Source organism: Podarcis raffonei, chromosome 1 (genome assembly GCF_027172205.1).
Source record: "Podarcis raffonei isolate rPodRaf1 chromosome 1, rPodRaf1.pri, whole genome shotgun sequence".
In the NCBI taxonomy this organism is placed as follows: Eukaryota; Metazoa; Chordata; class Lepidosauria; order Squamata; family Lacertidae; genus Podarcis; species Podarcis raffonei.
The window spans coordinates 138,071,991-138,094,828 of NC_070602.1; the positions used below are offsets into that span (position 1 = coordinate 138,071,991).

Here is a 22,838-nt window from a genome sequence, read left to right on the forward strand (position 1 = left end):
CTGCCGACCTTCCAATCGGCAAGCCCAAGAGGTTCAGTGGTTTAGACCATAGCGCCACCTACATCCCTATTCCGTAAGAGGACCTTGATCCAACAAAAATGCCTACCAGAACCACCACACCAGAGCAAGCACCCAGTCTCCCGCACACTCGCCACACAGATATGTGTCTGTCGGCAACAGCCCACACCCACCCTGGCTGCCTTTCAGGCCTTCTATAGACCAGATGCCCCAGACGTGTCCGCAGGCACAACTCAAAGTTCTTCCCAACAGTCCTGCACCAATGCTCAGGCTGGTAAAGCTGCCATGGAACTAGGGAGGCAGATGCTCAGCCCCCCTGTCCCCATGCCCATCCTGCCTGGTTTGACATTCTCTTTTGCACTGGAGATGCCAAGGACTGGAGTAATTTGTATCTACAGCATGTGCTCCACGCACTGAGCTGCGGCCCCTCTCAATCAATGCTCTTCAACAGGACGGGTCGACTTATTCAACCAACTGCTCACAGTGGGAAGGGCAGGGAGAAAGATTCTTCCTGTTCCAGTTTCACTGTTGTCTCTTCCCCACCCCCCCGACCTCCCACATTCTCTGGCCTCCTGAGTACCTTCTCTTAAATTTTATAAACACACACAAATACCCTTCAAAAAGCCTCATAAGGTTAAATTCACTTAATTCCAACCCGTAACTAAATTCAAAGCCCTGACATTCTAAGAGGCAGTGATTAACTTCTTTTATACAGTTCTACTCCCAATATTTGCCTGCACAAAATGACAGTTTGAAGTTTTCGAGCAGGAGAAAAATTGTCTTCCAGCTAGACAATCAACCTTTTTACGCACTGCCATAATCATTTAATGGTTAGGCAGTGCCGCTCACTTCCTAACAAAATGAAGTCTCTCGTGTTTTCCTGTTTATAAACAATATAAACTATTCCCCCTGTGCATTCCCTCCCTCCGTTTTCAGCTGCTTCTAGTGTAGATTTTTGTTGCTGTGGGGTTTTTTCTTTTTTTGTTTAAAATTCTACCCTGTCATCTCTGAAACTCCATCCACTGACGCTTCTTTTTCAATAATAAATGATAAAAGGAAATGGAATAAATTCCCCTTAATGAGGAAATTTTCACCTGGCACAGAGGAACTGGGGAAATCTATTAACTGACTCAAGGAATGCCTGCAGCATCGCAATTACCCGGGGAGCCAGAACGCTTCAGTACGGTCCTCTCTTCCACTTGACTGGCTTTCATCTGATCTACTGGCTCGTGAGTAATACTAAACTAGCGTGTCTTTGGAAAGCACCCTCTCTAATCTGCAACTGAGCAGTCTGCTAACTGAAGGGCTTTGCAAAGTTATTACCACGTAAGGGAGGAGGCGCTGCAGAAACAGGCACACCATCAGGTAGTCAAGTCCACGCAAATAGGAATGCAGCACCTCTAGGCCACTACAGGCAAACACCACAGAAGGCATATAATATGAAAGACGCTGCTTGGACATATGGGGCACCTGCTCTTCTCAGAGGAACGTATCTCACTGGTTGACGCTGCAGTTCAACAGCCATTCCCTCTCCTGCAGAATCCGTGCCAAACTATCATTCACAGATTTATCATGACAGCTGAACTGGTGCAACTGGAGGTGGTGGTACAGACAGGGCCCAAAGCAGGGGCGGGGAACTGTATTCAGCCTGAATTCCCTTCTGGGAATTCTCCAGGGGCCACATATCCATCTCTGCCCTCTGTCCAGGCAAGTAAGAAGCCACTGCACATTTGAGCCAGGCAAACTTACACAAGGAGGGTGTAAAGCAGGCAATGTCAGGGGTGTGGCCTGGGAGGGTGTGTGCCTTGGGGGTCAGATGGAGAGGCCCAGAAAACCACATTTGGCCCAGGGCTTGAGGTACCCCATCCCTAGCCTAAAGGATCTAAAACAGAACCTACCTGGGGCACATGGAGGCTGCCTCCTTCGGTACAATTCTGCCCGTCTACCTGACTCTTCCTGCTACTCCTCCTGAGCTCCTTGAGTTCCAGTTAGGTGGAAGAGTAATAAATGTGAAGCAGGGAGTGTGAATGGAAAACGCAAAAACTTCACGTGTGAGTGGAGCCCATCAGAGAACTGTCTTCCCTTGGGTTCAGGCAGGGCCTATCCACATTTCCTCTTAAACCTCAATCAAAGCAAACGTTAATCTGCAGAAAACCCAAACTGATGTTTGCTCCAATTCCACTTTAAAGAGCAGGATTTTGCAGGGAAAACTCAGGGCAAAAAAAATCAAAAAGCACTCAGACTTACAGCATTAAAGTGCAGACTTCTGCCTGGAAAGAGCAGGGCAAAAGGGAAGTGTGGATAAGCCCTAAGTGGTGTGATCTATTGACCCATATACAGTGGTACCTCAGGTTAAGTACTTAATTCGTTCCAGAGGTCCGTTCTTAACCTGAAACTGTTCTTAACCTGAAGCACCACTTTAGCTAATGGGGCCTCCTGCTGCCGCCGCGCCGCCGGAGCACGATTTCAGTTCTCATCCTGAAGCAAAGTTCTTAACCCGAGGTACTATTTCTGGGTTAGCGGAGTCTGTAACCTGAAGCGTCTGTAACCCAAGGTGCCACTGTAGTACCACTTCCTATACATACCTCTGAAATAGAACTTCCTTTTATCCCTTGATTTACAAAACCTTGGGAAGGGGCCAAAAATGTAGTCAGTGTGGGAATATATGCATGATGACGTAATTTCAGGGCATATATATTAGGAGGCGGAGCAACATGGTTCCAGTATTACAAATGCTCTCAGGGTGTGGATGTAGAGACAAAAACCGCAGAACAATGGCAGTTGAACTGAGGTTGCTCAATGCTTATCAGTCCAGTTTGATTTTTAAACTAGAATAGCTGACAGGAAAGGGGGGGACCAGGGGGCGAGCATTCCCTCTCCTTTCTTCTTCCTGCCAAGTTTGCTCTTTGGAGGTTCATGTTGGTTCACTTGATTGGTTCTGACGTTTCACAAGCTCTAGAATAAGCTGCAATTACAGTAATGAGATCGGGGCAAATATTGTTTGTCTCCTTGCCTCAAGGAGACAGGTTATAACTGCTTTCGTCTAGAGGAACCTCATTCAAAAGACGACTTGTCAGGATATGTCAGGACCCATTAAAATGGTGGGAGATGTAAACCAACAACAATCCCAACTCTCGTCTCTTTCAGCACACATAGCTATAACTTCTTAGGTCTGGGTCACGTAAACATTTAAAGAAGTTGAAATAATACATTGAAGCCAAACAGCACATAAATAAGGTGGAACTGCTGATTTGTGGGAGTAATATAAAGAACAGCAAATAAATATCTCACATTATGCTTCTGAGGGCATTTAATACTTGCTTTTTTTGCACTTCTGCGAAAATGTATTATGTTTAGACGCTTATAAAGTTCTCCCCAGCCGAAGTTCTCCCTAGATATTTGGGTCCCAAGTTACCTGATCTTATGTGCCAAGTGGCACTTCTGAAATTTTCCCATTTTTAATTTTATATTTTGTTTAGATTACTGCACATGAACAGATTGCTAGTCTTCAGTCATGTCCTTTGCATCTTACAGGTTACTAATGCACCTGAGTGCCTGTGCAGATTGTGATGCAATTGTGATGCATTCACATGATCAGAACAAGATTCTGTTTGAGCGGCATTTTCATCAATGTGTGCTTGTACATACAAGTAAACTTAGAAGAGGAAAATCTATGAACTGAAAACTGTACAGGAAACTGTACCTGGGCCAATTCTGAAAAGTATTTTTAAAATTCTCCTATTCGTGTGGCTAATGTGCATCCATAAAGTGCACAAGGGAGTAGCACTACGGCTGGAGATCCCACCTGCATGCAACAGATGAGATGTCATTATTGTGGTGCCTTCCAAATGTTGGTAAACTCCAGCTCCCACTGATCATGCAGGCTGGAGCTGATGGGAAGTAGAGTTCAAGAAAATCTGTTGGGCACAATGTTTGCTATCCCTTCATTAAAGTACGTGCAAACTGTGTAAGCTTGGCTACACAGTCAGTGGACCTGTTCGTCCACCCCCCCCCCAGGGTCCCTGACTGTGCATACAGAGTCTATGTGCACAGTTTATATGCAAACTGGTATATTCTAATAGTCTACCACATATGCATAGTTCAAAGTGGGGTCTGACACAAGGATCCCCAAACACACAAATGCATACACGAGAGAGAGAGAGGCAAATCTATTCAATATACACATGGAGGCTGTATCAACTGAGCTCAAGTTAAACTGGAAGGCAGGTGAAGTGGAGTACAGCCAAACTATGGAACAGTAATATAATTCAGCCCCAGTGTAAAGGGAGAACTCACATGCACCACACTTCCCAGTAAGATCTATGACCCATATCTGTAACTAGAGCTGGGACGTCTTACCATGGGAACTATACATGGACTTCTTTTGCATGTTAATCCAGAAGTACAAAAAGAGGAAGCACATCAGCTGCATTTCCTTCATCTAAACCATGCAAAGACACCCTGAGAGGGATGAATATGGTTAATGAGGCAAAGCTATGCAAATGCCCCCACTTAGTTGTACAGTTCTGTTCCTGTACTGGAGAGCTGGGACCTACATGCAAGAAGGGGTTTCCAACACAACATTCTCTGTTTAGTTCAGTGGGGAAGCAATTCCATGATATTACTTCACTCTTTATGGGAACCTGCTCTCCCTATGAGGCAGAATATGCACTAGTTTGGGGCAAAAATACATTAAAAGGCTGCTTTTCTCAATGCCCTGCTTTCAGATACTGCAGGTTTCTGCAAAGGTACATAAATACCTTGGCGTAGGGCTTGTCCGCATTTCACTTTTCCTGTGCCTAGAAAGCATGAGTCTGAGTGGTTTTCCATTTGTTCCAGCCGCCTGGGAAACAGTTTCTACCCAAATGCGATTTTGGTTTTAAACGCATTGTAAGGAGTCTCTATGGGAGTATATTGTATTTAAAAATGGGGTATCAGAGTTTTTAGGGGGCTAACCAGGTTGGGATAGCTGGGATAGCAGGCTTGTTGGTTTTTGAATGTCTTATGCAGATTTTTCAATTTTGTTGTTCAGTATGGGACAATGACAATAAAGAGTATCGTACTGTATCGCATCATACCTTCCCCAGGAAAACTTGCTTTTTGCCACTGACTTGGAGCAAATGTCAATCCATAGAAAACCCAGTTAACGTTTGCTCCGATTCAGCAGTAAGGATCCAGTTTCCCTGGGGGAAACTGGCATGACGAGCCCTGAATGTGTAATGTGCCCCTCTCACTCTTGCAGGGATATTTTCCAATGTTCTAGAAGCTTTGTGCTTCTCATATTTATGGAGGGCTGTGCTGCATGCATAGATCTGTATGCCTTTTGAAAAATGGAAGTGGAACATGGGAATCATGGCAGGTCTTTCACGTGTATGCAGAAGAGAAGCATCAAAAGACGTTGCAAGTGCTCACCCCCAAACAGCCTCCCATGTTGACTGATTCAGTATCTAGATCTATATGTTGTGCACATTGCAATTAATTATCATATGGCATTTGGGTTTTAGACAATGACTCATAATTGACAAATATGGAGCTAATTTTAGTTAGGTAAATATCCTAATGTTGTGAGTTAGTGAAACATGATTAGCTATTATATTTTAAGACAACTGATGCTTTGGAAAATCTTACTCATACATAAAACTGTGGTTTCCCTCCCTAAATTTAAATCAAAAAGCAACATGGGAAAATAGTGTCTGAACAAAACCGAACATAAGGGAGTGCTTGTGCACCTGTGACTTTTACTAGGTTGAGATTTCACACACACACTGAGTGAGCAGGCCCACTGTAAAACCATCTAACTCAGGTCCTTATGTAATTCTTTCTTCCCATGTTTTCCTTTTCTTCAGATGAAATAAAAGAAAAAGGGTACCGTAATTCCTATTAGCTTGCAAACATGTAAAACAGACCAAATTGCAGAGCAAAACCTTCAACAAGCATAATAAGTGTCAGGGCCATGAGTAGCTGGGGGGGCTAGTTGGGGGTTTTGCCCAGGTGAAGCCTCCAGAGGGGCACCATGGAGGCTCCCAGCCTGCCTGGGCTTCCTCCAGCCTTGGCCCCTCCTTGCAGCTCCGGAGTCTAAAAGCGTCCTTTGGCAGCTCTAATCTCAGCGTCCCCTTCATGGATCACTTCATGGATCCCCTTCATGGATCACTGCCTTGCCGTGGCGAAGGGGCTTGAAGAACTCAGAGAAGCTATGAACTACGCCGAGCAGGGCACACAAGATGAACAGGTCATAGTGGAGAGTTTTGACCAAACGTGATCCACCTGGAGGAGGAACCGGCAAGCCACTCCAGTATCCTTGCCAAGAAAACTCCATGGACAAAGACAACAGGCATATAAAAGTTATGACGCTGGAAGATGAGCCTCTCAGGTCGGAAGGCGTCCAACATGCTACTGGGGAAGAGCGGAGGGCAAGTACAAGTAGATCCAGAGCTGATGAAGCGGCTGGGCCAAAGCCGAAAGGACGCTCAGTTGCGGATATGCATGGAAGCGAAAGGAAAGTCCAATGCTGTAAAGAAAAATATTGCATAGGAACCTGGAATGTAAGAACCATGAACCTGGGTAAGTTGGAGGTGGTCAAAAATGAGATGGCAAGAATAAATATTGACATCCTGGGCATCAGTGAACTAAAATGGACGGGAATGGGCGAATTCAGTTTGGATGACCATCACATCTACTACTGTGGGCAAGAAACCCGTAAAAGAAATGGAGTGGCCCTCATAGTCAACAAAAGAGTGGCGAAAGCTGTACTGGGATGCAATCTCAAAAATGATAGAATGATCTCGATACGAATCCAAGGCAGACCTTTTAACATCACAGTAATCCAAGTTTATGCACCAACCACTGGTGCTGAAGAAACTGAAATTGACCAATTCTATGAAGACTTACAACACCTTATAGAAGTGACACCAAAGAAGGATGTTCTTCTCATTATAGGGGATTGGAATGCTAAAGTAGGGAGGCAAGAGATAAAAGGAACAACCGGCAAGTTTGGCCTTGGAGTTCAAAACGAAGCAGGGCAAAGGCTAATAGAGTTCTGTCAAGAGAACAAGCTGGTCATCACAAACACGCTTTTCCAACAACACAAGTGACGACTCTACACATGGACATCACCAGATGGGCAGCATCGAAATCAGATTGATTATATTCTCCGCAGCCAAAGATGGAGAAGCTCTATACAGTCAGCAAAAACAAGACCTGGAGCAGACTGTGGCTCAGATCATCAGCTTCTTAAAGCAAAATTCAAGCTTAAACTGAAGAAAGTAGGAAAAACCACTGGGCCGGTAAGATACAATCTAAGTCACATCCCTTATGAATACACAGTGGAAGTGAGGAACAGGTTTAAGGATTTAGATTTGGTGGACAGAGTGCCTGAAGAACTATGGATGGAGGCTCGTAACATTGTACAGGAGGCAGCAACGAAAACCATCCCAATGAAAAGGAAATGCAAGAAAGCAAAGTGGCTGTCCAACGAGGCCTTACAAATAGCGGAGAAGAGAAGGCAAGCAAAATGCGAGGGAGATAGTGAAAGATACAGGAAATTGAATGCAGATTTCCAAAGAATAGCAAGGAGAGACAAGAAGGCCTTCTTAAACGAGCAATGCAAAGAAATAGAGGAAAACAACAGAATGGGAAGAACCAGAGATCTGTTCAAGAAAATTGGAGATATGAAAGGAACATTTCGTACAAAGATTACCATAATAAAGGACAAAAGTGGTAAGGAACTAACAGAAGCAGAAGACATCAAGAAGAGGTGGCAAGAATACACAGAGGAACTATACCAGAAAGAAATGGATGTCTCGTACACCCCAGGTAGTGTGGTTGCTGACCTTGAGCCAGACATCCTGGAAAGTGAAGTCAAATGGGCCTTAGAAAGCACTGCAAATAACAAGGCCAGTGGAAGTGATGGTATTCCAGCTGAACTATTTAAAATTTTAAAAGATGATGCTGTTAAGGTGCTACACTCAATATGCCAGCAAATTTGGAAAACTCAGCAGTGGCCAGAAGATTGGAGAAGATCAGTCTACATCCCAATCCCAAAGAAGGGCAGTGCCAAAGAATGCTCCAACTACTGCACAATTGCACTCATTTCACACGCTAGTAAGGTTATGCTTAAAATTCTACAAGGAAGGCTCAAGCAGTATGTGGACCGAGAACTCCCAGAAGTGCAAGCTGGATTTAGAAGAGGCAGAGGAACCAGAGACCAAATTGCAAACATGCACTGGATTATGGAGAAAGCTAGAGAGTTCCAGAAAGACATCTACTTCTGCTTCATTGACTATGCAAAAGCCTTTGACTGTGTCGACCACAGCAAACTATGGCAAGTTCTTAAAGAAATGGGAGTGCCTGATCACCTCATCTGTCTCCTGAGAAATCTCTATGTGGGACAAGAAGCTACAGTTAGAACTGGATACGGAAGAACTGATTGGTTCAAAATTGGGAAAGGAGTACGACAAGGCTGTATTTTGTCTCCCTGCTTATTTAATTTATACGCAGAATACATCATGCAAAAGGCTGGGCTGGATGAATGCCAAGCTGGAATTAAGATTGCCGGAAGAAATATCAACAACCTCAGATATGCAGATGACACAGCCTTGATGGCAGAAAGTGAGGAGGAAAATGAGGGTGAAAGAGGAGAGCGCAAAATATGGTCTGAAGCTCAACATCAAAAAAACGAAGATCATGGCCACTGGTCCCATCACCTCCTGGCAAATAGAAGGGGAAGAAATGGAGGCAGTGAGAGATTTTACTTTCTTGGGCTCCATGATCACTGCAGATGGTGACAGCAGCCACGAAATTAAAAGACGCCTGCTTCTTGGGAGAAGGGCAATGACAGGCCTAGACAGCATCTTGAGAAGTAGAGACGTCACCTTGCCAATAAAGGTCCGTATAGTTAAAGCCATGGTTTTCCCAGTAGTGATGTATGGAAGTGAGAGCTGGACCATAAAGAAGGCTGATCGCCGAAGAATTGATGCTTTTGAATTTTGGTGCTGGAGGAGACTCTTGAGAGTCCCATGGACTGCAAGAAGATCAAACCTATCCATTCTGAAGGAAATCAGCCCTGAGTGCTCACTGGAAGGACAGATCGTGAAGCTGAGGCTCCAATACTTTGGCCACCTCGTGAGAAGAGAAGACTCCCTGGAAAAGACCCTGATGTTGGGAAAGATGGAGGACACAAGGAGAAGGGGGCGACAGAGGACGAGATGGTTGGATAGTGTTTTCGAGGTTACCAGCATGAGTCTGACCAAACTGCGGGAGGTAGTGGAGGACAGAGGTGCCTGGCGTGCTCTGGTCCAAGGGGTCATGAAGAGTCGGACACGACTAAACGACTAAACAACAACAAATCTCAGCGTTTGCCTCTTGGATCTCGAGCTGCTGAGCACCGGAGGCAGGGCTTGTCAACCTGGTCCCTCCCGCCCACTAGTGGGCGTTTCAGGATTCTAGGTGGGCGGTCGGGGGTTCTACGGCACAAGCTGAATCCTCCTTCCATCGAGCACTGGTGGGTGGTAAGGAAAATTTACCATCAAGAAAGATGCATTAGTGGGTAGTTGGTATAAAAAGGTTGACTACCCCGACCGGAGGCATGCTTAATTTTCAAGGGGAAGCAGGAAAACCTGGAGAGGCAAAAGCAACAGTCCCCCTTCCCCTTTCCTTGTGTGCTGTTGCAACTATGTGTGAGAGAGAAATCTGGGAGGACATTAATATTAATAAGATGCGTGGGGGTGCCAAACTGAGCCTTTGACCTGGGTGTAAGAAAGTGTAGTTTCGCCCCTGATGAGTGCACTTCCTGTGCATTTCAGCCATTTCCACCCATGGGGAGTTAATCTATACAGGAGTATTGGTCTCTCTGGATGAATCATGCACATTAGTTCCCTATATGGAGATTTGGAGTTTATATCTTTTCTTTTGCAAAGCGTGTGTGACACTCAATAGAAAAGACAATGGTCTATTGATGATCCTTCGATCTTTCTTTCATTCGTCCCCTGTTTTCAGCTTGCAAAGTCTCGATCTAAGGTTTTCCTTCCAGTTCTTATATCTCTGCAAACTGAAGTCCTATTTCCAGAAAGCAAAAATCTATTTTCAAGGTACACCTTTGTGCTCTTTCAAGATATATGGGCACAAAGAATGCCCCCCCTCAAAAAAAGTATTTCCCTCTATTTCCAGAAGCTAGTGTACAACAGAACTTTTGCTACAAACAGGATCGCTTGGACCTGCTTGGCCTTGACAGTTGAAAGCATCAGGGCTTGAAAGGACTTGGCTAGAAAGTCTTGACTGAGTCAAGGAACGAGCCGGGCCACCAATCTTACTTCATAGTACAGTGGTACCTCTGGTTACGAACGGGATCCGTTCCAGAGCCCCATTCGCAACCTGAGCAGAACGCAACCCGCATCTGCACATGTCGCGATTCACCGCTTCTGCGCATGCGCGTGATGTCATTTTGAGTGTCTGTGCATGCGTGAGCGGCGAAACCCGGAAGTAACCCTTTCCGGTACTACTGGGTCACCAAGGGACACAACCTGAAAAGATTTAACCCGAAGCATCTTTAACCAGAGGTATGACTGTATCTAGATTTGAAAGCATCATATTAGGGTTGAACAACAAATGAATAAGCAGTTCCAGAGCTTTTCAGCTCCACTCTTTGTTCAACTATTTTACAGCAAAGAAGGTAACAAAACTGTTCCAGGACTTCTGGCTGCTGGTGAGGGATGGTCCAGCATGACTGAATGGTCCCCCATATTTGTGTGGGGGGGTGTTTTATAAAACCTTCACTGGATATGGAAATCTAGCATGTCAGGGAAAAGATTTCTAAGCTTAGCCTTCTCTCCAATGCGCTAGGCCTGTGCCATATGAAAGCCAGAGGGGCCACGCTAGGAATGAAGAAATGAAATTCCAAACCTGAGACTAGCAATGAGGGGTTTATTGGAGCAGCATAACCACCACCGCAGCCACGTCAGAGGGTGGGGAGAAGGAAATGCCTCTTTGCCGTGGCAGCTCCCAGGCTGGCACCTCAAAGAGATTTGGATCAGGCTCACTGCCATCACATGACCATGGAATTGTAGAGTTGGAAAGAATCCTGAGGGTCATCTAGTCCATCCCTCTGCCAGCTCTGCCCCCTCCCCACCTCTAAAACACCCCAGTATAATTAATAATAAGAATAACCCAGCCCATTTCTGAGGTTGTTGCTGACTAGTGCTGGCCAGAATACGGCCTGTCATTTGGGCAACAGACGTACCAGGGTGCTGCTCAGGGGCGGACCCTCTCCTCACTGCTGCTGGAACTGCCCCCTTACCAAAGGCTGGTGGGGCACACAAGACTGCAGGGAGTGGGGTCTGCCTCCACCTCAGGGTTTGGACTGCCCTGCCTGAAATGAAGGATTCCCTGCACTCCCGTAGTACATGGGAGAGTGACAGAGAAAATCCACCAGAGCTTAGAGCAGTTCTTGGGTTTTTTCCTCCGAACATTAGTGCAACCCTAATATATAACATATAACATGAGTTTGCTAAATGCAAAAATATAGAATGAACACAGAAACATCCTTGTTTTGTACCTCTCATATCTCTAGACTAACACAGCAAAATACCTATTTTTAAAAATACAACCGACAATTATTTTTCAATAAATGTTCGGCAAAGTGAAGAGATGAAGGAAGCGTGAATTAAAAGCAACGGCCTTGCCCTTGCGGTCCTCTGCCCCTCACCTGCACAACAAGGCCTGTGCAAAATCTCTCAGGAAAGCCGCCGTTTTAAATGGCTGGTCTCAGTTGTTTACCTGGAGATGGATTTTGTGTCACCTCTGCCACCTCCCGCTCAAGTCCCTGGACACAGAGCAAATATATATCTGAAACACATTTGCAGGATCAGCTGTTTTTGCACCTTTGGAACCAAGGATGCTTTCCTCAGAAGAAGGAAAGCCCTCTACAAAACATTTCCTTTACAGGTTTGTTTGAAGTAGCCGGGAGGGGGGAGAGAGAGGATTCGAATCTATTGATTAGTCTACCGGCCGACCGTAGAGTCTGACATTAAAGTGGTATTAACATGAGTGTGTTCTAGGAGCTGCTGGATTACATCTCTATCCGTACCACTGAGTTCCTCCTATTCATAGCATTCCCCCTCCCAGCTACTTCAAATGGACTCATAAAGAAAAGGTTTTTACTGGGCTTTTCTTCCTGTAAGGGTGCACCATAGATTCTAAAACATACGTAACCATAATCTGAACAGTTCCCCTATTAATTTAATAACGTGTGTATGTGTTTTCCATTTGGTTGGGGCAAGACAATTCACAGGAGGTACTTCACTATTGTTTGCCGCCTTACAATCATTTTTCCCCTACACTTCATTACAGTTTCCCCATGCATAAAAATATATTTTTTTATAAACCCTACCTCTTTTTTGCTGTTGTCACCATAACAGAAAATTCTCCGATTACTATAATTTATTTCACACCCTGAGACACAGCTACACTTTCCTATCGTTTCCATGATAACTGTATGAGAGTTTAATGATTTTGAGGCTGGAAGAATAATGGCACCAGCATAACTCTCTTATGTTCACAGGCTCCTGCAGGTATACCTTTTAGTCTTTCATTACTTCTAATCTTTGAGCAAAAGATTCCGTAGCTAATGCAAACATAAAGAGGAGAAGGGCCATCCTTGGCATGTCCTTCAGAAAAGGACAATTTCCTTCTTTATAAAGTGAGTTATAGGGAGGGTCTAAGAGTTCAGGTTCACAAAGGGCTGTGGAAACATCAGCTATAAGCAGCTTGTACAGAAGCCGTACAAAGCCTTTTAACAAGAATTACAAGTACATTAAGTCTCCCCTCCATAAACCAATGGCAGCAACTAACCCCCTGCCATCGAGCAATCAGGATGATTTACAGGACAGTTAAGGAGAAGTAGAAAAAGCAGAGATGAAGTGAATAGTCCAATCACAGAAGCTATCTGTATCGGTGAAGCAAGAAATATTTCTTTCCCTTGCTCCCTTTGTATTATTTGAATCCAGTAAATTACCAATCAGCAGTTGGTGGGCTCCATGTGAAATTTGCCCCTCTGCAGGGTACTGCCCTGGCTTCCACTATTGCCAAGCCAGAAGAAAAGGAAATGGAATTACCCAGCAGGCCATAGGGGCTGCGAAATGGTTATGGCTCTGGAGCCCTGGGGGGGGGGACAATTACTCAGCAATATATCCATTATTAAACCCAGACGCTGATGGAGAATTGGGAATATGCACAAGGATTTGAAGATAATTTCTTTGGGGGCACATTTCTAAGTGAACTGACCTAATTCACACCTAAAACACAGAATATGATTATCCTTTGGATTTTGCACTTCTCTGCATTGGGAAATACACATCTCAGATTTTAAAAATATCAAAATGAATAAAAAATAGTGCATTTTGGGATAAAATACAATCAGAAATGTGTGCATTGAGATAAAATGTGTATAAAAACATTGATACAAAAATTTATAAAGCCACAAATCAATGCAGAAATGACTTCTGACTGAACAAGTGTGAATTTGATCTGGACCAGAAATAGACTGATCTTTCCATCCCTAAATATACACTGGATCAATGTTTCTCAAACTTGGGTCTCCAGCTGTTTTTGGACTACAATTCCCATCATCCCTGACCATTGGTCCTGGTATCTAGGGATGATGGGAGTTGTAGTGCAACAACAGCTGGAGACCCAAGTCTGGGAAACACTGAGCTAGATAGTGTAACCTTCCAACAGCTTGAAATGGAGAGTAAACTTTCTACCAGACTTTAGTAAACTTTGGTAGGGCCTAACGGTGGAAAGATACAATTGCATTGAAAAACTTAGCCTTGGAAGAAGGCTGGATCTGGCCCAGGGAACACCAGTTGACCATCCTAATGTGTGAAGAGCTGCAGACGGTTAACTGAGAAAATATGGATATATCATGGATATAGCAGGAACTATGGATTGGTAATAATCACAGCATTTCCTTCTTCTAAATGTAATTCATTTCACAGGGTTTAATCACTCTCTAGTCTATTTATCTGTCTAACAGATCAAGCCAAATAAAGCATCTGCTTTCCAAAAGGATTCTACGTTCCATTGGAACAATTCATGGCTGGGCCTCTAGGCACTTTTATAATGCAAACAATTAATAATAATTGTAATAGAAGAGCCACCTTGCAGCTAGCGGAGATGCATGGCAAGCAGCTGGGAAGTTGCCAATGAGCGCTTGGTCATATTTAAACATTGCTGAGGGATCTAAAGTGAAGCTTGTGTCGCAGCGGGTTACTTTCAAGCTGGAAACAGTTTTACAGTGAAGGTAGAACAAAATCTACACAGGGGGCAGGGGGAGTGGAACGGTGATTGGAAACTGCAGGCTTCAGGGGGAGCATAAAAGTGCCAAATCCCATTTCTATCATGACATTAACTTTCTTCTGGCCGTCATTTAGAAGTGCTGCCTGATGTGGTATATAGGACTCTACCCTTAGTTGAAGTCACAATACATTATCATTTTCTATTAGTATATAAACTAGTGTGAAGTACCAAGATGGGGCCTGTTTCTGTCCTGACTTTCATTCCCTTGCCTCCCTAACATTCCCTCTGATATCAGTGCATGTTGTTGTTTTTTTAAAAAAATATTTAGGACAGGGATATTAATCAATAAATATCCCTCACATTCTGTGCTGAACACGCAGAGGACGCACGCTGACTCAGTTCTCTGGAAACTACGGAAGGTGAATGTGTTCACCTTGGCTTCTCTCTCTCTTTCCTCAACCTTAAATTTAGCCCTCTCCATTTCCATGTTAGTTTGTGCACTTTTAAAAGAGTATGTTGAGATTCCTTCATTGCAGGGGGTTCCACAAGATGACCCTCAGGAGACCCTTCCAACTCTACATTTCTATGATTCTATGAATTCTATGATTCTGTGAACATTCATGGACAACTTGAGTGCATTTAAAGAAATATGTGCATTTTGTGCTAACTATTTCCCCAAATAAAGTGCACTCTGTACCTCATTATCACCAATACAAGCATTATTCTGTGCACTTTTGCCGAACGCAGGCTCGTTCTCTTTTTGTAAGTGTTCTTTTGGTTGGAAGACTATGTCACAAAATTCAGAGATGTCCACATTTTGAAGGACAGCAATGTTTCAGTTCACTTGGGAAACGTGAACCATGTAGGTTCACATTAAAAATGTGAATTGAACAGATTTCTGGCCCCATCCTCTACTAGCAAGACCTGAATCTCCCTGAAGTGGAAAACTGCAAGCTTGAAGAGAAGTTTTTCTCTCCAGTACGAAGGCCTTTCACCTAGAGAGGTCTTAGTAAGAACAATTGTTGTTTGAACTATGAAATGCGTAAAAGCACACGTTTTGGTATGTGCACGCACATGTGCATCTGTTAAATCAGTGCCATGAGACACACGTGAAATACTATCACAACTCTTCCCTAACTTAGAGAGGGTCAGATCAGCCTCATTTCCACTCCATGCCAGCTTCACGTGCTTTCAAACATAAATCAGTTCTGTCCAACCTTCTGCAGTTTTTTTTAAAAAAAACTGTTTGAAAAACTTGCACTGAAATTGCACATATTTTATTCAATATGCATTTTGCATGAAATATGTGTTTTATATGCATACCATACACACTTTACTCACCCCCATAAATACACATGACCCATTTTTTTCTCCATTAAAATATGCATGTTATAAGTATTTCCCCTGTAAAATACACATATTGTGCACATCACAAAATTCAAAGAATTACCCCTTCCAATTCTTAATTATGTTCTGATTTATGTCCATAAACAACCAATTAAGTCGGATCTGTGAAAATATCCAAGATCCTTTCAACTCTCATGTGCCTTAAAAGAAAAGGTACTACACAAATCCACACATAGTAAAATAGCTTGAATTTCTTAGCAGACTGAACAAATGCAATGCAAATGGACTCAATGCAAATGGTGGGAAATTCTGGCTCATTTCAACCACAGTAACTATGAATGCATAAGTGAAATCAGAAAGATAATAAATCATGACATGGAAGATAGATTCGAAGTTACTCCAGATCAAGGGAAGTAATAGTACCATTCTATTCTGCCTTGGTTAGACCTCGAGTACTGTGTCCACTTCTGGGCACCACAGTTTAAGAAGGGTATTGACAAGCTGGAACATGTGACCAAGATGAACAAGGGTCTGGAAACCAAGCCTTATGAGGAATGGTTGAGGGAGCTGGGCATGTTTAGCCTGGAAAAGAGGAGACTGAGAGGAGATATGACAGCCATCTTCAAATATCTAAAAGGCTGTCACATGAAAGATGAAGCAAGCTTCCTTTTTTCCGGCTCCAGAGGGTAGGACCTGAAGCAATGGATTCAAGTTACAAGAAAAAAGATTCCGACTAAACATCAGAAACATCAGACATTACACATCAGAGACATTAAGAGCTGTTTGGCAGTGGAACGGACTCCCTTGGAAGGTGGTGAGCTCTCCTTCATTGGAGGCTTTCAAGCAGAGGATGGGTGGTCATCTGTCATGGATGCTTTAGCTGAGCATTGCAAGGGGTTGACTAGATAACCCTTGGGGACCCGTCCAACACTACAATTCTATGATAATATGTGAATCAGTAAATAACCTACTGCAAACTTTCTCCCCTCCTTCCATAGGCACTAAAACTGCAGCTGACCTTCTGGGTGAAATAACTATATAATTAAAATTTTACAGATTGTCAAAGGAGCAACAGAACAAAGATTAGCTGAAAGCCTTTTTCATAACAATAACTGGAAGCTTTCTGCCAAGCTACTTCCCTGAACAGCACTTCCATGTATTGTGAGTTTCTGGCACCCTCTTGTGGCTGAGCCTCAGAGAGCCAGAAGCATCACGAAGGAAAAACGGACTACTGTTTTAGGCACTAATTCATCAAGGAGGCTCTCTGGGCCTCATAAAATACAAAGAGAATGCCCACGTCAGCAAAGGATGGAGACCAATAAACAGCCTTGGTCCTCAATTTACTGCCGTCGGTTGCACTTTGTTTTATACAGTCACATAATAGAGTGAAATGCCTCCACGATCATAGCTTTCTGAAGAGAGGAGAGAAGTGAGTCATACTGGATATATGGGCATATTATGGCATAAAAAGTGGGGAGATTGACTGCTGGAATTTTGCACTAAAAGAAGGTCAGAAGCCTCCAATTCTGCACATACAAATGAATGCACCTTTATGCAAATTAGTGCTGCTTCTGACCTTTGCTCTCCAGTGGGTCAAAGCCTGTCATGACCATTTCCAGAAAAAGCAACAATTCCATCAATGTCACTAAAGTTTCTATAGGACTCAGCATATAAGCAATTAAATCAACTGACTTGTGAGAGCAAACAATTGAACATTATATAATATTTAAAGGGAAAAGAAATACATCCCAGATACCTGCTTTGATTGTTTCCCATACACTTATCTTCACTCTACCTTTTCAAACACACACACACACACACACACACACACACACACACACACACACACTTTCAACTAAATAATTGCACAAGCAGGAGCCAGAACAAACCGCACTGGCACAAAATAGCTTTCCTCCCTCTCCTTCCTCTATGTGTCTCCCCACACAAAAATGGCTCTGGGGCAGCGGGAGAACCCCCCAGAACAGCATGAGGGGGAAGGAGAGGGGAGATCCTTCCATCAGGCAAGCAGAAATGATTGAACTGACGGAGGTCTCTCCTTAGGGCTGCTTCAGATTCCACCCATGATCTGCCTAAGGTTCCATCAGGTGCAGAATGTTCTATTCTGGTACGTATTTAAACAGTACACCAAAACACAGATGTGAAGGAAGCAGAAAGGGCATCGCACCTTGAGGTTCTAATATTTATTCATAAAATGTCTATATCACCTTGAGTAATGAGAACATGCACAGTACACACAGCAGCAGAAAACTCTGCAAAGAGCTATCCAACTCACATCCTTGGTGCTTGACAATGGGGAGAAAAGCCCAGCACGGACTGAAGAGACACAGCAGCCTTATTTGCCTCTCTGCCTTTAATAGAAAGTGTGCTATGTAGGTTATGTGGCTATTTGCTTCTGTGATTTCCATTCCGGACCACAGGCAAACACAAACTACACAAATTTCCACTTTCTTTCCCGTTTTTGTTGGAATTCTCCAACATCCCTAGCTGGGACTAAGATTTCAAAAGGCTGGTGGGGAGGAGAAGGAGCAAGTGGAGATCCAGCAACCATCACTGCTCATTTCTCTCCATCCTAAGGAGAGCTCTTCATTCCCAGAAAATTATCATTTTTTAAAAGAAAGTTAAATTTTCTTTCCCACAGTTGTATGATAAACATTTGGTTCAGAAAGCTACCAATCTGCTGACAGTGATCTCAATCAGAAGCTCCATGTGGCTAATGCTGGCAGCTAATCAAAGGCAGGGTTTTTAAAAATGGGGTGTGTCTCCATTTTTGCGGAGGACTGTAACTCCCATTCCCTGAACCAAAGAAGAACATTCAATCACTTTAATTCATTGTTATTCTTGAACAGCCACTCCTGTAGTTCTTCCTTCATCCGGCTTGCAGGAGTGAAAGGTTCTGGCTATGGATCTCATTATAACTGTTTAGATCTTTTTGCAATAAAGAGCATCTCAGCAATAATTACTCCAAAGTTAAAAAAAAAATCAAGAAAGGACACAGAAAGCACAAGTGGACAATGGATGGCCATCCCACTGAATAGCATAGTGCCTTTAAGGACACACTTCAGTGGGAAACACTTTGTGAAGCTGTCAAAATGGTATCCAGAACTAAAGTTTTTTTTTCCTGAAGGCAGCCAAATGCCACAGGCTGTTCTAAAAATATTTCTTAGGAAAGCATTCACCGAAATGTGCTATGAGCCTGAGGACTGGGGTGACGGCAATGTCACTTCATTGGAAAAACTCCAAAATGGGTTCTTAAGGCAATTACTTGCTTGATATCCAGGTACACCAGCAGGTTTGCTGAGAGCAGAGAAAGGTTTGCCCTCTACTGAATTGCGAGTTAACAAAAGCATGGTCCAGTGTCGGTGCAGGCTCCATTAAATGGCCAACTTGAGACTCCCAGAGAAGTGTTGGCATGAACAACTGAGATTGGCGGGAATGGGTGAAAATCTGCCAGGACGAAATGAATCTGTATTCTTTTCCTACAGAGTATGTGGCCATGCTTGGCTTTCAACCCATTTTTAATCAGCAGATTGGGAAAGTCCGCTTATCTCCTGATACGGAAGGGATTGATAATATTCAGTGGTGGGCTGCCATTAAAAAAGACAACTGAATTCCAAGGTATTTGTCTAATGTTACCTATACACAAGTGAGAAAGGCATTCACAGAATTACCGTATTGGCCCGAATATAAGCTGCACTCCCCCCCAAGAAGCCTTGAATTTTAAAGATGCGACTTATTTGCGGGTGAGGCTTATATTCGGGCCAATACGGTAAGATCTCAACAGATGCCATCTGCTTCTTTGAATGACAGGTGCAATCCTATCCCTATAAGAAACAGATAATACAACCATTTCCAGAGGTGCGCTAACAATTTAGTACATTATTTATTGCACTGCCCACAGTATGGCTGTCTTAGAAGGAAAAGGCTATCTTACCTTGTGTCACAATGTGGCGGATGGGGCAATTCAGTATTATTTTTTATCTGATGAATATAAGTATATATCCTATTAAGCTGCACAGTTTGCAACTGAAGTGAAGAAAATCCGAGTGAGAATCTTGAACCAAATGTTCAATGGTTTGTAAAAGTGGCTTTTTATAATTTGAGCAAGCTAAATCTAAGAGTAATCCCAGGAAGTTTTAAATTTTATTTTAATTTTGATTGCATTTTAAATGGAATGTATCCATGTTTTATGTCTGTGCTAATAGGCATTTTACTATATTTGCAATGGCCTATGGCTACAAGCAATAAATATTTATTAGATTGGCATATGTGATGGTATTATTTATTAAACATATTTACTTCCCCCATTTTTCATTTTGCAAAACCTTCAAAGTATTCATTTTACCCATTCACAGTGCATCTCAAACCTATTTGCTTGTTAGCAACCAACACGGTTCACCCTAAATAAAGGTGCAAAGGCTGACACGGAAACAAGGAATAGGTTCAGAAGGAATGTGGATACAAAGAACCAACAGGGTAAGTTCCAGATTTTTTGGGGGGGGGGGGACTGCCTGGATGGTGAGGGCAAGAGAAGTGGGGGATGCTGCTGCAACATAGCAAAGAAGAAGAGGAGAAGCAGGTCCAGGAGATTCTGAGGACCTACACTGGGGTCTGTCCTGAGGTGCAGACCTCAACCAGTGCCCAACGATGCCAACCCTAAGGGCCGCCCTGGTGGCCAGCGCAGGTACTGTCTGAGAACACAAATGAATGCAAGCCAGAGTTCAGACGAGGCAGTGGAGGAAATGAAGCAGAAGATGAGGCAGGAGGAGGAAAGAAGTTGGCGCCAAGGGGGATGGAAAGATAGGGAACAGCAAGCTGGGAAGAGACAGGATGTAACTCAGACTATCTTCAAAGCTACAGACTGCCTCTATTACCTTATTCTGGTATACATGCCCAGCACTGGTGCGCATCTTGCTAGTTCAAACATTTAAAAAAATGAGTATGAGTATAGAAACCTTTGTTGCATCTGCATATGCATATGGTGAAGCAAGCACTGAAGAGTTGGGATAAGCATGTGAATAATATGCTAAGTGAGCTTTAAGAGAAAGGAATTTGGCAGTCTTACCTATTAACACTTTTCAAGCTCTTCTCCATTTTCACAATATTATGCATTTTATAGATGAACCATTTATCAATGGCTGTAAGTTTATGGATATAGTCCACAGGGTTGTTGTCATTCAAAGCCTGCCAGAAAGAGGTATGGATCAGTCACAGTTCATGGACAAAGAACTGGTTTGTTCATGAGTATATGATTAGTTGAAAATATATGCTAGGTATATTCTCCACCTTGGGCCCATCTGAGAAGGGGCTAAAGGAGTGTGGCTTCCAACAGCAGTTTGGATGGGCTCTGTAAGCCACAAACTAAAACAATGCTCTGAATTTTGCTGTTGTTTTCACTTACTGAAAAACACTTTTACGCTTAACATCCTTTTGAGTTACAGGTAGGTAGCCGTGTGGGTCTGCCATAGTTGAAACAAAATAAAAAAAATCCTTCTAGTGGCACCTTAGAGACCAACTAAGCTTGTTATTGGTCTGAGCTTTCATGTGCATGCCCACTTCTTCAGGTACCACTTTTGAGAGCCTCTTTGAAATTGCGGCTGTCCTGGACACCAGAACAAACTGTTTACAGTCCCCTACAAATTATTTTGAAAGTGGGAAGCTACACACAAGGCCACATGACTGTATGCAGAGCCAGGCGTGGGTATGGCATCGCTTTTGCCAGTTACAGGGGCTCAGAGGGGTTTAAAAAATAATGCGAAGGGATTCTCTCTAAGCTTCAACAGAGTCAGCTCTAAGTGAGCGCCTCCATACTTGGCCAGAGATTATTTAATTTTTCTTCTTACATTTATATTTTGCCTTTCTTCCACCACAGAAGCCAAAGCAGTGGTCCTGGTGTTCCCAGGCGGTCTCTCCATTCAGACACTGACAGGGCAGATAGCTCAGGTGGTAGAGCATGAGACTCTTGATCTCAGGATCATGGATTCAAGTCCCACACTGGGCAGAAGATTCCTGCATAGCAGGGGGTTGGACTAAGTAACCCTCCAGGTCCCCTCCAACTCTACAGTTCCAGGATTCTAGGCCTGGGCTTGCTGAACAAGGAGGTTGCCTCCTGTGCCTTCAGGCCATACGGGGGCAGATTACACATTTCTCTTGTTCCCAAAGCTCAAGAGCAGGCATAGGCAAACTCGGCCCTCTAGATGTTTTGGGACTACAATTCCCATCATCCCTGACCACAGGTCCTGTTACCTAGGGATGGTGGGAGTTGTAGTCCCAAAACATCTGGAGGGCCGAGTTTGCCTATGAATGCTCAAGAGCTTCCCTCAGCTGTTCCCTGATTGGTTCCTCTGCCATTCTGTAGTAGAGCATGCAGGGATTCTCCTAGTCAGTGGGTTGGCAGAGGAGTCTCCTTGCAAACAGAAAGTTTGAAAACCCTGCTGATATATTTGCACAGGGCTCTGTAGAACCTTATTATCTATTGTAGAATATTTACAACATTCCTCTTGATACCTGCAGCTGACATTGGTATGTTTATTCAGATGAAGGCTTCTATACTTAATGCAGGCTTCAGTTTCCTTCTGAAGTAAAGAAAATCATTTATACCAAACGTCTTTTGTCCAACATTAGTCTCCATAGTTGAGAAGGCAGGTGCAATTCATGGACTAAGAAACAGTTTGTTCGTGGTTATATGGTTTGCTGAAAATATGTGCCAGGCAGCCCTGCACAATCTCTTTGGCGTGAGCCTTGAGTGCTTTGCCTCCCCCTTGAACTGCTACTTCAAGCAGCACTGCTCGGCCTTTCTGGATGTAGACTCAAGGGGTCCTTGCCTGGATTTCTTCATTGCATTTGGTTTTCAAATGCAAATAGTCATAATACTTTTCAATCCAACAAAAATAAATGACACTTCTTGAGGAGGGGAATGGAGGTTTAAATAAGGACTTTTGACAGGACCTGCAACATGACTTAATGAGGGTTTGCACTAATAGGGATAGATTGTTCATGCTCCAGGTGTCAGAACAATGTTTAGGGACTACTGATCAGCACACTGCCAGCTGTCTGAACTATATTTTAACAAGTGAAGAAAGGTGGATGATTATTATTATTATTATTATTATTATTATTATTATTATTATTATTGAAGTAAGATACTGATTTATATAATTATGTAT

General features: G+C 43.4%; 1 protein-coding gene across 2 annotated transcripts in view; it reads right to left on the bottom strand.

Annotated features, from left to right (window-relative positions):
* The window catches only part of CPS1 (carbamoyl-phosphate synthase 1), a 158,845-nt gene that overhangs the window by 56,942 nt on the left and 79,065 nt on the right, over positions 1-22,838 (bottom strand). For both annotated transcript variants that reach the window (XM_053364704.1, XM_053364697.1), the window contains exon 21: positions 20,738-20,856. In XM_053364704.1, the coding sequence (XP_053220679.1) occupies positions 20,738-20,856 (119 nt within the window). The remainder of the gene's footprint in view (positions 1-20,737; positions 20,857-22,838) is intronic.